Source organism: Marmota monax, unplaced genomic scaffold (genome assembly GCF_021218885.2).
Source record: "Marmota monax isolate L192 unplaced genomic scaffold, Marmota_monax_Labrador192_F-V1.1 WCK01_AAM20220418_F8-fsc00012, whole genome shotgun sequence".
NCBI classification, from domain to species: domain Eukaryota; kingdom Metazoa; phylum Chordata; class Mammalia; order Rodentia; family Sciuridae; genus Marmota; species Marmota monax.
Genome location: NW_026695227.1, coordinates 35,438,818 through 35,451,122, shown reverse-complemented (window position 1 = coordinate 35,451,122; position 12,305 = coordinate 35,438,818). Strand labels below are relative to the sequence as shown.

Below are 12,305 nucleotides of genomic sequence, written 5' to 3'. Positions count from 1 at the left end.
TAAATGAAAAACCAGATGCCACTTTTATGTATGTACACATACAAGTAGGTAGTGAACTTAAAAACAAACAAAGAAAAAAGAAAAAAACCAAAAACCCTAGATGTGATGAAGTTGCAAAATGCTGTATAAAGCTGAAAGCTGTTTATTCAGTGGCATTATTGTTGACATGAAGTGATTATAAAACTGCCTTTAATTTTTCCCTAGTTTATTAAAATCCTAACTATAATATTTCTTTTTTTGTGTGAATTCTTTCAATATTTCCTAACAGTTGTGATATTACCATTCCATTTCATCCTCTTATTCCAAGTTCATTTTAAAGTCTTGGAAGCCATTTTTGTATTAAATAAATGTTCATGCTGTACAGTGTCTGTAGCACACCATTCTGGATTAATAAAAGAAACTTAGTATGTGTAGATTAAAAAAAATAATAAAACAAACAAAAAACTAGGAATGCAAACACCATATGACTTAGCTATTCTACCCTTGGAATTTATCCAAAAGGTATAAATTTATAACAGCATGATTCACAATAGCCAAATTATGGAATCACCCCAGATGCTTGCCAACAGATGAACAGATGAATAAAATGTGATACATATGCACAGTGGAGTTTTACTCAGCCATAAAGAAGAATGAAATTTTGGCATTTGCTAGTAAGCCAGACTCAGAGAATCAGGGGTCAAATGTTTTCTCTCATATGTGGAGTGTGTGGAGGGATTAGATATTACAGTGATATAGAGAACATAAGTGGAATGGAAGAAGGAGATCAAAAGAGAAGGAGGAAGGATGGGAAAGGGGAGGAAATATGGAACGAATTTAACACAATCACATTATGGGTATATATGTATATCCCTCAGGGAATTTTACCTTTATGTATATGTAGAAGGTACTGTCAAAATGAATAATAAACGAATGAAGGATGATCAATAGAGAAAGGAGAATGCAGGAGGGAAGTGGGGTAGGAATATGGGGGAGAGGGGATTAAAATCAGATTCCATGAATGTATGGTTTTGTCAAAATGAACCCAACTACTAAGTATAATTATAAAATGCTAAAATTAAAAATTAAAAATAATGTTAAGGTGAAAATCTTTGTAAATACTATCTAAAAAAATCTTAATGGGTGCTACTTGGGGAAGATATCTAAAGAGTTTCATTATTCTGAACTTGTGGCTTGGATTTGGGAAAAGAGGTGATGGAACAGGCACAATATGAGCACAAGCCATTACAAGTAATAATAACAACATAAGTACAGAGTGAAAATAAACATGGACACAAATAACAATATTTGGTAATTTCAGCTTATTCAGAAGTGGACATAATTAAAAACTTGCTTTAAAAGCCAAATCAAATCTAACTGACAAGAGCAATGCTGGAGGTAACAGAAGACCCAACTTCAAATTATGCTAAAGAACTACAGTAACAAAAACAGTAAGGGACTGGTATCAAAACAGACACTTAGGCCAGTGGAATAGAATAGAGGACAAAGAGACAAATTCACATAGACACAGTTAACTGATTCTTGAGATGTTAAGGCGAGATGGCAATAAATCACCCTGTCCATCTTAAGACAGGAGACAGAACTTATTCACAAGTTGGTGGTCTAGATTCACCAGCTGGTGGGCCAAGGGTAGGCTGCAAGTCTACACCCTTAAACCCCCTCCCAGGGTTTGAGTACACAATTTATAGTCCCTAACCATATTTAAGCATAAGTGGCTGTGATTTAAAACCATAAGCAAACACCAGGAGATCTAAAATCATAAGCAGAAAAGTGAGTGGGCCAAAATGTCCCTAGTTGAGTAAAAGTTAAAGAATGGTTACTAACTTCTAGACAATCAATCTCTGACAGGGTACATTGTTAAAGAAAAATAGAAATCAAAGAGAGGACACTTTTCTATTGTATAAGAATTGCCATTTTGTGTTAACAAACATGCTATGCTAAGAAACTGTTGATGGGTACAGAGGTGGGGCTTTCCATGGGAGAAGCATTTCTTACACGACGTGGAGTCTCAGGGAAAATGGAGTCTGTTTGGTCATTGCCTGTATAACCTGCCCCATAAGAGACAAAGCTGCCAAAAACACTGAAGAAAATGTAGACCTTTAAACAAATGGTGGTGGGAAAACTGTATCCATACGTAGAAGAATGAAACTAAATCCTTACCTCTGACTCTGCATAAAAGTCAACTCAATTTTTTTCAAAGGATTTGTCACTGATATACAGAAATGCCTTTGATTTATGAGTGTTGATTCTCTATCCTGCTATGTTGCTGAATTCATTTAGTAGTTCTAGAAGCTTTCTGGTGGAACTTTTTGGGTCTTCCAAGTATAGAATCATATCATCAGCAAATAGTGCTAATTTAAGTTCTTTTTTTCCTATACGTATCCCTTTGATTTCTTTCATCTTATTTCTCTGGCTAGTGTTTCAAGAACTATGTTAAATAGAAGTGGTGAAAGAGAGCATCCCTGTTGTGTTCCAGTTTTTAGAGGGAATGCCTTCAATTTTTCTCCATTTAGAATGATGTTAGCCTGAGGCTTAGTGTAGATAGCCTTTAAAATGTTGAGATATGTTCCTGCTTTTCCTAGTTTTTCTAGGGTTTTGAACATGAAGGGGTGCTGTATTTTGTCAAGTGCTTTTTCTGCATCTATTTAGATGATCATATGATTCTTATCTTTGAGTCTATTGATGTAGTGAATTACATTTATTGATTTCCTTATGTTGAACCAACCTTGCATTCCTGGGATGAATCTCACTTGATCGTGGTGCACAACCTTTTTGATATGTTTTTGTATTTGATTTGCCAGGATTTTATTGAAAATTTTATTGGTCTAAAGTTTTCTTTCTTTGGTGTGTCTTTGCCTGGTTTTGGAATCATGGTGATATTGGCCTCATAGAATGAGTTTGGAAGTGCTCCCTCTTTATCTACTTCCTGAAATAAATTGAAGAGTATAAATTGACTTAGTTCTTCTTTAAAGGTCTTGTATAACTTGGCTGTGTAACTGTCTGGTCCTGGGCTTTTATTTGTAGGTAGGCTTCTGATGGTGTCTTCTATTTCATCACTTGATTTTGGTCTGTTTAAATTGTGTATATCTTCCTGATTCAGTCTGGGCGATGACTTAAGAAATTTGTCAATGCCTTCACTATCTTCTATTTTATTGGACTATAAGTTTTCAAAATAATTTCTAATTATCCTCTGTATTTCTGTAATGTCTGTTGTGATATTACCTTTTTCATCACGTATGCTCATAATTTGAGTTCTCTCTCCTTCTCTTCATTAGCGTAGTTAGGTGTCTGTCAATTTTATTTATTTTTTCAAAGAACGAACTTTTTGTTTTGTCAATTTTTTCAATTGTTTCTTTTGTTTCAATTTCATTGATTTCAGCTCTAATTTTAATTATTTCTTGCCTTCTACTGCTTTTGCTGTTGATTTGTTCTTCTTTCTCTAGGGCTTTGAGATGTAAAGTGAGGTCATTTATTTGTTGACTTTTTCTTCTTTTAAGGAATGAACTCCATGCAATGAACTTTCCTCTTGGAACTGCTTTCATAGTGTCCCAGAGATTTTAATATGTTGTGTCTAGGCTCCCATTTATCTCTAAGAATTTTTAATCTCTTCTTTGATGTCTTCTGCAACCCATTGTTCATTCAGTAGCATATTGTTTAGTCTCCAGGTGTTGAAGTAATTTTTATTTTTTATTTTGTCATTGATTTCCAATCTCATTCCCTTATGATCTGATAAAATACATGGTAGTATCTCTACTTTTTTATATTTGCTAAGAGTTGCTTTGTGGCATAGTATATGGTCTATTTTAGAGAAGGATCCATGTGCTGCTGAGAAGAAAGTGTATCTGCTTGATGCAGGTTGAAATATTCTACATATGTCAGTTAAGCCTAAGTTATTAATTATATTATTGAGTTCTCAAGATTCTTTATTCAACTTTTCTTCCAAGATCTATCCAGTGGTGAGAGAGGTGTGTTAATGTCACCCAAGATTATTGTGTTGTGATCAATTTGACTCTTGAACTTGAGAAGAATTTGTTTGATGAACATAACTGCACCGTTGTTTGGGGCATATATATTTATGATTGCTTTGTCTGGTTGGTGTATGGTTCCCTTGAGCAGTATGTAATTTCCATTTTTATACCTTTTGATTAACTTTGGCTTGAAGTCTACTTTATTTGATACAAGAATGGAAACTCCTGTTTGCTTCCTCAGTCCATGTGAGTGGTATTATTTGTCCCAACCTCTCACCTTCAGTCTGTGTATGTCTTTACCTATCAGATGAGTCTCCTGGAGGCAGCATATTGTTGGGTCTTTTTTTAAAAATCCAATTTGCTACTCTATATCTTTTGTTGGTGAGTTTAAGCCATTAACATTCAGGGTTAGTATTGAGACATGGTGTGTATTCCCAGCCATATTTGTTTATTTTTGTTATTTAACTTGACTTGATTTTCTTCTTTGATTAGTTTTTCCTTTAGGGTACTACCTCCCTCTGCTGATTTTCATTGTTGTTTTTTGATTCCTCTTCATGGAATATTTTTCCAAGGATGTTTTATAGTGTCGGTTTTCTAGCATAAATTCTTTTAACTTTTGTTTGTCATGGAAAATTTTTATTTCATCTTCAAATCTAAAGCTTAATTTTGCTGGATACAAGATTCTTGGTTGGCACCCATTATTTTTCAAAGCTTGATATATATTGTTCCAGGATCTTCCTGCTTTCAGGATCTGTGTTGAAAAATCTGCTGTTATCTTAATTGGTTTCCCTTTATACATAATCTGATTCCTTTCTCTTGTGGTTTTTAAAATTCTCTCCTTATTCTGTATGTTGGGCATTTTCATTATAATGTGCCTTGGTGTGGATCTGTTGTGATTTTGTACACTCAGCATCCTGTAGGCTTCTTGAATTTGGATTTCCAATTCAATCTTCATGTTTGAAATATTTTCTGATATTATTTCATTGAATAGATTGTTCATTCCTTTGGTTTAGACCTCTATGCCTTTCTTTATCACAATTATTCTTAAATTTGGTCTTTTTATGCTGTCCCATATTTCTTAAATGTTCTACTTGTGGTTTCTTACTATTATCACTGTGTGGTCTATATTTTTTTCAAGATTATATATTTTGTCTTCATTATCTAAGTCCTATCTTCCAAGTGGTCTACTCTGTAGGTGATGCTTTCATTTGAGCTTTTAATTTGGTTTATTATTTCTTTCAATCGAGGATTTTCTGTTTGGTTGGTTTTTTGTTTTGTTCTTATTTTTTTAGCACCTCTATCTCCCTGTTGAGGTGATCTTTTGCTTCCTGTATTTATGTATGTAACTCCTTGTCAAAGTGATCTTTCATTGCCTGTATTGTCTCTCTTATATCTTCCTTGGGTTCCCAGGACATTTTAACTATGTATATCCTAAATTCCTTCTCTTTCTCTGTCATTTCTTCTGCTGTGGCTGCCAATGATTCTAATGATGTGGTGTCTTCATTTATTTGGGGCACCTTCTTCCTTTGTCTTTTCATGTTGCTTTTGTGTCTTGCTTTCCAGCTCTGTGGGTCTAGATTGTTATTGTTTTTACCCCATAGGTTTGTAGTGCTCTTGTAGGGTTCCAAGACCTCTCCTTTGTGGGAAAGGACAATGTTAACAGATCAAAATATCAACAATATACCACCTATGAACAATTTGTTGTTATGAATACATTTATAGATTAGTCTCGATGTACAAAAATGTTGGATTCAATTATTATCTAGAATATAATCAGTAGCTTTGTAAAAAGGTTTACAGTTTCTGACAGTGGACAATAACCTGGGGTGGGGCCTAGGACAATATGCTGAGGAGGTAGGATGTGAGGATATAGAGTCAATATATCTTAGGAAGTATGAAGGAGAAATCTAGTGAAGAGGGTTAATAGCAAGAGAATAGACAGGAAGTAATTTAGGGTAGGCAAGTACGTGGGAAGACAGTAGAATACATAAAACAAACTGTATTTTTAGAAAAATATAGATGTTAAAACAGTAAAATTTGGAGGGGGAAATACAAATGAAAGAATAAAAAGGAAAAGAAAAAAGGGGGGCATATACAACACCTCTATATTATATTATTCAGATGACTCAGTCCTCAAAGTCCTATTTCATGCAAAGTTCTTGGTTTCACATATGTTGGGGATGTGAGAGCCAGAGGATGGAGAGGTAGAAGAGAAAAAAAACAGACAAAAACACAAAGGAAGAAACCAGGATTGTAGCTAGCTTTAGCGATCCGTATCTTTTCCTGCTTCTCTTCTCATTCAGTAAGTGGCATCGTCTGTTGTAAACTGGTGTCTCTGCCCTCCAGATGATGGAGGTAAACAGGGCGGGAAGGCTGGTCCTGGTGCAGGGTGCCTGGATGCGGGGAGTGGCACCCACCAGTCCCCTGCAGAAAGACTGCACCTCAAGGGTCTCTTTTTGAGACCACTCACTCAGGACGTGAGTGCCCGGTACTATCTCCATCTCTTGCCTAGAGATTTCTCAGTTCCTGGTTTTTCCCTCTCCCCTAGCATTCATTTCCCAATTGAGGAAACTCTCACCCTGGGGCTCCTGTGGGCAGCTCCCTGGTTGCACTGCACACCTGTGTTGGGCAACTATTGTGTTGGGTTACCACAGCTGGGGAGGGGGAAAGGTTGGAAATCTGGTACCTAGCTGCGAGAGATCCAATCTGAGAACTGTCCCCAACTAATTGGCGAGAATGTTGAGTCAAGATGGCTGCGGTCTGCTTTCAGCACTGGGGTGTCTGGTGAGGTGAAGGGAGCCTGGTGAGGTGGGGGGAGCCAGGCGATGGCGTTGTGCTGTGGGTAGGTAGCAGCTGAGTGACCTGCGTGGGAGCGGAGCAAAGTCCTGGCGATCTGCAGATGTGTTGATAGGTGATTCTGCTAAGGGGCTCACAAAGTCTCGCGTGGACAGGAACTTCCGGGCTTTGGGTCCTGCTCCAACGCCGGGAGTTCTACTCGAACCCTGAGGCCTGGAGCTCTGTGTGGGGTCACAGCACTGGTGATTTTTGCAGAGAGCAGCTGGATAGGGGTCCTCTAACACTCTCGAAGATGTAGTATTTTGACTACGCAAGATCTCCGGGTCTGGCTGTGTGGGCACCGGGCAGCTCACTCCCTTCCTGCCACCATGATGGATCCTCCGACTCCTAAATTTTAACAAAAAAAAAAAAAAAAACAAGAATCAGTAAGTGGAATGGTATCATATTTAAAAACTTTCACATAGCAAAGGAAGCAATTAATAGTGTGAACACAGAGTGTATAGCATGGGAGAAAATCCTTGCCAATCCTTCTGACAGGGAATTAATATCTGAATATTTAAAGGACTCAGAGAACTTAAGACCAAAACTCAAATAATACAATCAGTAAACTGGCCAATGAACTAAACAAACATTTACCTAAAGAAGAAAGGCAAATGGCCAACAAATATATGAAAAAGAGTTCAACATCCTTAGCAATCTGGTAAAGGCAAATAAAAAATACATTGAGATTCAATCTTACTCCAGTTAGAAGGCCAGTCATCAATAATACAATTAACAACAATTGCTGCCAAGAATGTGGGGGAAAAGGTACATTTATTCATTGTTGGTAGACTATAAATTAGTACAACTATGGAAATCAGTATGGATTTCAATAACCGAAAGTCAGTATATTATAGAGTAAGATTTGCTACAGTTCTACATATTTATTTCCTCCAATTTATCACTCCTTTGATTATTTCTTATATTTTAGGGAAAAAGGACATTCTGATATCTGGATCCTCATACTTGAGTATTAAGTTCACCAGTGGCAACAAGGTCTTACATTCATATATTTATTTGTAAAACATTGATATTAATTTATATTTTGGCTATATTAATAACATGGTATATAATATAATTTATGCTATAATATGCAAAATAGAAATCCAGCAAAAGTTAGGATCCTATGAAAAATCAGGAGAAATGAATTATAAGCTGACATGTAAAAGAAGCAAAAAATAAATTTATTGTGACTGTTGAAGGTGTAAACTGAAGAATGAAAACTTCATAAAATATATTTTCTAAAGCAAGTTTTTCTATCCATGAGTCATATCCCAAAAGACCCTGAGTTAATTTAGGTGAGTAATAAGGGTAGATATCATCCTTTTTTATTATCTGTCCCTGTTGGCCCACATGGGATAGACCTGGAGCTTTCTGTTCTAATCACTCATGGTTGACTTATTCCTCTCCTCACCCAGAGGGACAACTTTCTACTCAATCTTTGCTGTAATTACCTGAAATTGTTGCAGTAATGCTAACTAAAGATAGCGTTGATTTCTCCTACTCTATTCCTGCAGGTCATTAGGGAATCTCTCTATTCATTGGTGATTTTATTTTTCTGTTTTACTTTCATTGGTTTCATTTTCAGGCCTATAAAATATACCCTAATACAGAAGAGTCATGCTCACAGAGTGTGATTTAAAGGTTCAGTTGCATTTTCTTTTTAGTCTTAATAAGAAATGTTCAAAGGCCTGGAAGAGGTCTTAAGAGATCAACTCTTTCATCTCTTGTCTGTAGGAAGGGGTGCACATTTAAAGGGGATTTTCAGGCACTACTAAGAAAATTAAAAAGAACCACTCAGTTAGAGAATGAGATATTAATTTATGGGCAGAACCTAAAACTGAGAATAAAATGTCTAATCCAGCTTTTAATATCTTGTGCTTAACTTTTGTGTATAATTCTTAATTCTGAAGTTGGCTTTAAGTACCTTTATCTAGTTGTACATTTTTTTTTTACCTTTCTAGAATTAAAGGCAGTAACTTTTGTGTCCTTGCATCCACTATTACAAAATCACTATTCAGAAGCAGTAAGGAAAGAAGAAATATTCAGGTAAGAAGTAACATAAACTTATTTATTTCACTCAAATAACTAGTCATCCATGAGTTTGTGTGCTTTTTTTAAAGTAGATAACCAATAACTTATTTTGTAGACTGGCACTATGGAGAGGAGCATGGGATAGAGCAAAGCTGTTCACGTGGCAGCCAAGAAGCAGGGGTAGAGGCTTGTGTATGCTTCAAAGAATAAAATTTATAATGAGTAAAACTTTCTTCTTATCAATTATGTAGAAAAAAAATCAGTACTCACCTTAGAAAGTAATACCTCTTTTATTGAAAGGCAGATGATTATATCTTGGTTATTTTTAAGTGAATGTAGACAAAAAAGAAAAAGCAATGCATTTGTACATTCTTAAAAATCATTTTGCAGTTCTGGAGATTGAACCCCTGGCCTTGAGTAGGCTGGGTGTATGCTCTACTTCTGAGCTACTAACCTAGCCTTGCCTCTGTACTGTGAGAAGAAACTTGTTGCAAAGACTGCCACATTCTCTCATCCTGGCTGGTATACAGTAGGTGGCCCACAAGTGTTTACTGATTTAATAAATGATTGGGTGAATACACATTATTCTTGAAAAAGTAATGATCTCAAAATAGTAATTTCCTGTCCACTAGATACTGGCTGATGTAGTGACAGATAACATACTATCACCTGAGGAACAAAAATGGGAATTAGAAATAAAATGAAAGTTTACAGCTAAATATTGTCAAATATTCATTTGTGTGGTGTGAATCTGGTGCCTTTGACAGGCCTTCTTATTTTCTCTAAAAATTTACAATCTTTTTTTCCTGTTCTGTTGTCACTGTTTTACCACAGTATTGGAGTGGAATTTTTCTCACACCCCAGTGCCTTTTTCAAAAATTAATTTAAGATTGAGAGGATTTTAGAGAGAAATGATAGCCATGGGGTAGACAGAAGTTCTAAGAATCATAACTGAGCTGTTACCCGCTGAGTGTCTTCTTGTGAATTCTGTTTTTAACTTTTTAAAAGAAAAGCTGGTATTGAGAAGATAGAGGAGAAAGACCAAGCGATGAGAAGGTGATGATAGCAACAGGAGTTGAGGGTTTGGGGAGTAGACAGAGGAGACAGAGTGGTCACCAGTGTGAGGGAGGATAGGATCCAAGGACAAAGGACAGTGCCTGCTGCTTTTGATAAGTGACATAATCTCTCCATTCTGCTGAGGAAGGGACTATTAAAGGAAGATTTTAAAATCTGAATACAATAAATAAATGACCATGTCACTTCATTGTTCAAAACAGAAAAAAAAGCTTTAAGACAAACAAATCAGAGTATTTAATTGTGATAGACTCAAAGCAATTATTATGACCATTTAAATACCTTTAAAAACCTTTAATGTTAGAGATCATAAAATCAGCTTTCACAACTGATATTTCTTCTTCCTAACCAAAAAATTTTGTACATACATTGTTTTAAAGTCTCCCTTTTTTTTTTTTTTTTTTGGTTGCACAGATGGTCAATCTAGTTTCTTGTACAGAGGTTTGTAGGTTTGTAAAAATCATAGGCTCTTTCTCTGAAAACACATCTGGACATTGTTCATGTCAAGAAATTAAAAGGCATGTTATTTTTAAGGTTTTCTAGTTCATGATATATAACTAAAGTTATTTAAAATTCTCAGAAATTATGAATACTATACTGACCTCTAATAATATCTCATGTCTATTCATGGAGTTTTAAATCACTCTTTAACTTTGATACTTCTTTTGCAATAATAATTTTTGTTTATTACAAGATTCATTTAACAAAACATGACAAAAATTATTATTACAAAAGAAGCATTATTGAGGATAAAATAAAGTGTAAGTTACCAGATAAATGTGCAAAAAAAATTGTACATCTCTCAAAACTGTCAGATATGTTAAGCTTACCACATAAATAAAGTGGTGACCTCAATAGGTAGAAAGAAATAGCTCTTTAATAGTGAAAGGCATATGTGATATACTGGGAAGAGCACTGGATGCCAAGACATATATTAGAAAGCCATGAGTTTGGTAACTCACAGGTTGTGTGATGATCAGCAATTTCAATATACCTCAGATTCAATTCCTATAAAAGGATATAACAATTCAAACCTATAAGAAGTGGGTGGCTTAAAAGAGATGAAAATACAAATCTCAACGTCTTCTCCAAGAAAAAAAGGATATTTTATGATACTAGAGCAAAGGTATAAAATTTAATTCTTAACCTTGTCTCATACCTCCTAGTAGGTTCTTGCCATGAGTGACAAGGGAGGAAACAACCACTCGGATGTAACTGACTTCATTCTTGCAGGCTTCAGGGTGCCTCCAGAGTTCTACATTCTCCTCTTCCTCCTGTTCCTACTGATCTATGTCATGGTCCTTTCGGGGAACATTAGTATGATGGCAGTCATTGTGACTGACTCCCAGCTGAACACACCAATGTATTTCTTTCTAGGAAATCTGTCTTTCATTGACCTCTCCTACTCCACTGTTATTGCTCCTAAAGCCATGGTCATCTTCCTGTCTGAGAAAAAAAACATATCCTTTGGAGGATGTGCTGCCCAGCTTTTCCTTTTTACACTCTTCATTGTAACAGAGGGATTTGTCCTGGCAGCCATGGCCTATGACCGCTTCAGTGCCATCTGCAATCCTCTTCTTTATAGTGTCTACATGTCAAGACGCCTCTGCAGCCAGCTGATGGCTGGTTCCTATTTCTGTGGCTGGGTCAGTTCCACCATTCAAGTCAGTGTGACATTCTCAGTGTCTTTTTGTGCATACCGAGTCATTGATCACTTCTACTGTGATTCTTACCAAATTGAGAAGATCTCCTGCTCTAATCTCTTTGTCAATAAGATGGTATCTCTGAGTTTGGCTATCTTCATTATTTTGCCCACAATAGTTGTCATTGTAGTATCTTACATGTACATTGTGTCCACAGTCTTGAAGATTCCCTCCACTGAAGGGAGAAAGAAAGCCTTCTCCACCTGCAGCTCCCACCTTGGGGTGGTGAGTGTGCTTTATGGGACTGTCTCATTTGTGTATCTCATACCTCCCAGCAATCCTGAACTCCGCAAAGTGGCCTCAGTATTTTACGTACTGGTGACACCCATGTTAAACCCTCTGATCTACTCTCTAAGAAACAAAGATGTCAAACAAGCTTTGAGAAAAATGCTAGGGAACAAGAAAGCTTTACCCTAATTCTCCTTTCTTGGTGTTTCCTCATTGAGGGGCCCACTGATTTATCCTGGTTTGATTTTAATATGAGATCAAGTTTGAGTCATTCAGGGACTTTTTAAGCTGACCACCTCACTAATGATTTATTACTAACGAAGGGGTAGTATTCGTCCATCATTCATTCTTCTATAAAAGAGCAGTGTTATGTCTGCATATCTTAGACATCAGTAAACTTTGCAGCCATTTCATAAATAGAAATACAATTTTCACTCTTTCTCATTTTATCTTTATGACAGTG

At 36.1% G+C, this 12,305-nt stretch overlaps 1 protein-coding gene across 1 annotated transcript; it reads left to right on the top strand.

The window, feature by feature from the left end:
* The first annotated feature begins 11,089 nt into the window (after positions 1 to 11,089).
* LOC124087391 (olfactory receptor 9K2-like) lies at positions 11,090 to 12,031 on the top strand. The gene has a single exon (XM_046436283.1). The coding sequence runs from the start codon at positions 11,090 to 11,092 to the stop codon at positions 12,029 to 12,031; it is 942 nt and encodes a 313-aa protein (XP_046292239.1).
* Positions 12,032 to 12,305: the final 274 nt, after the last annotated feature.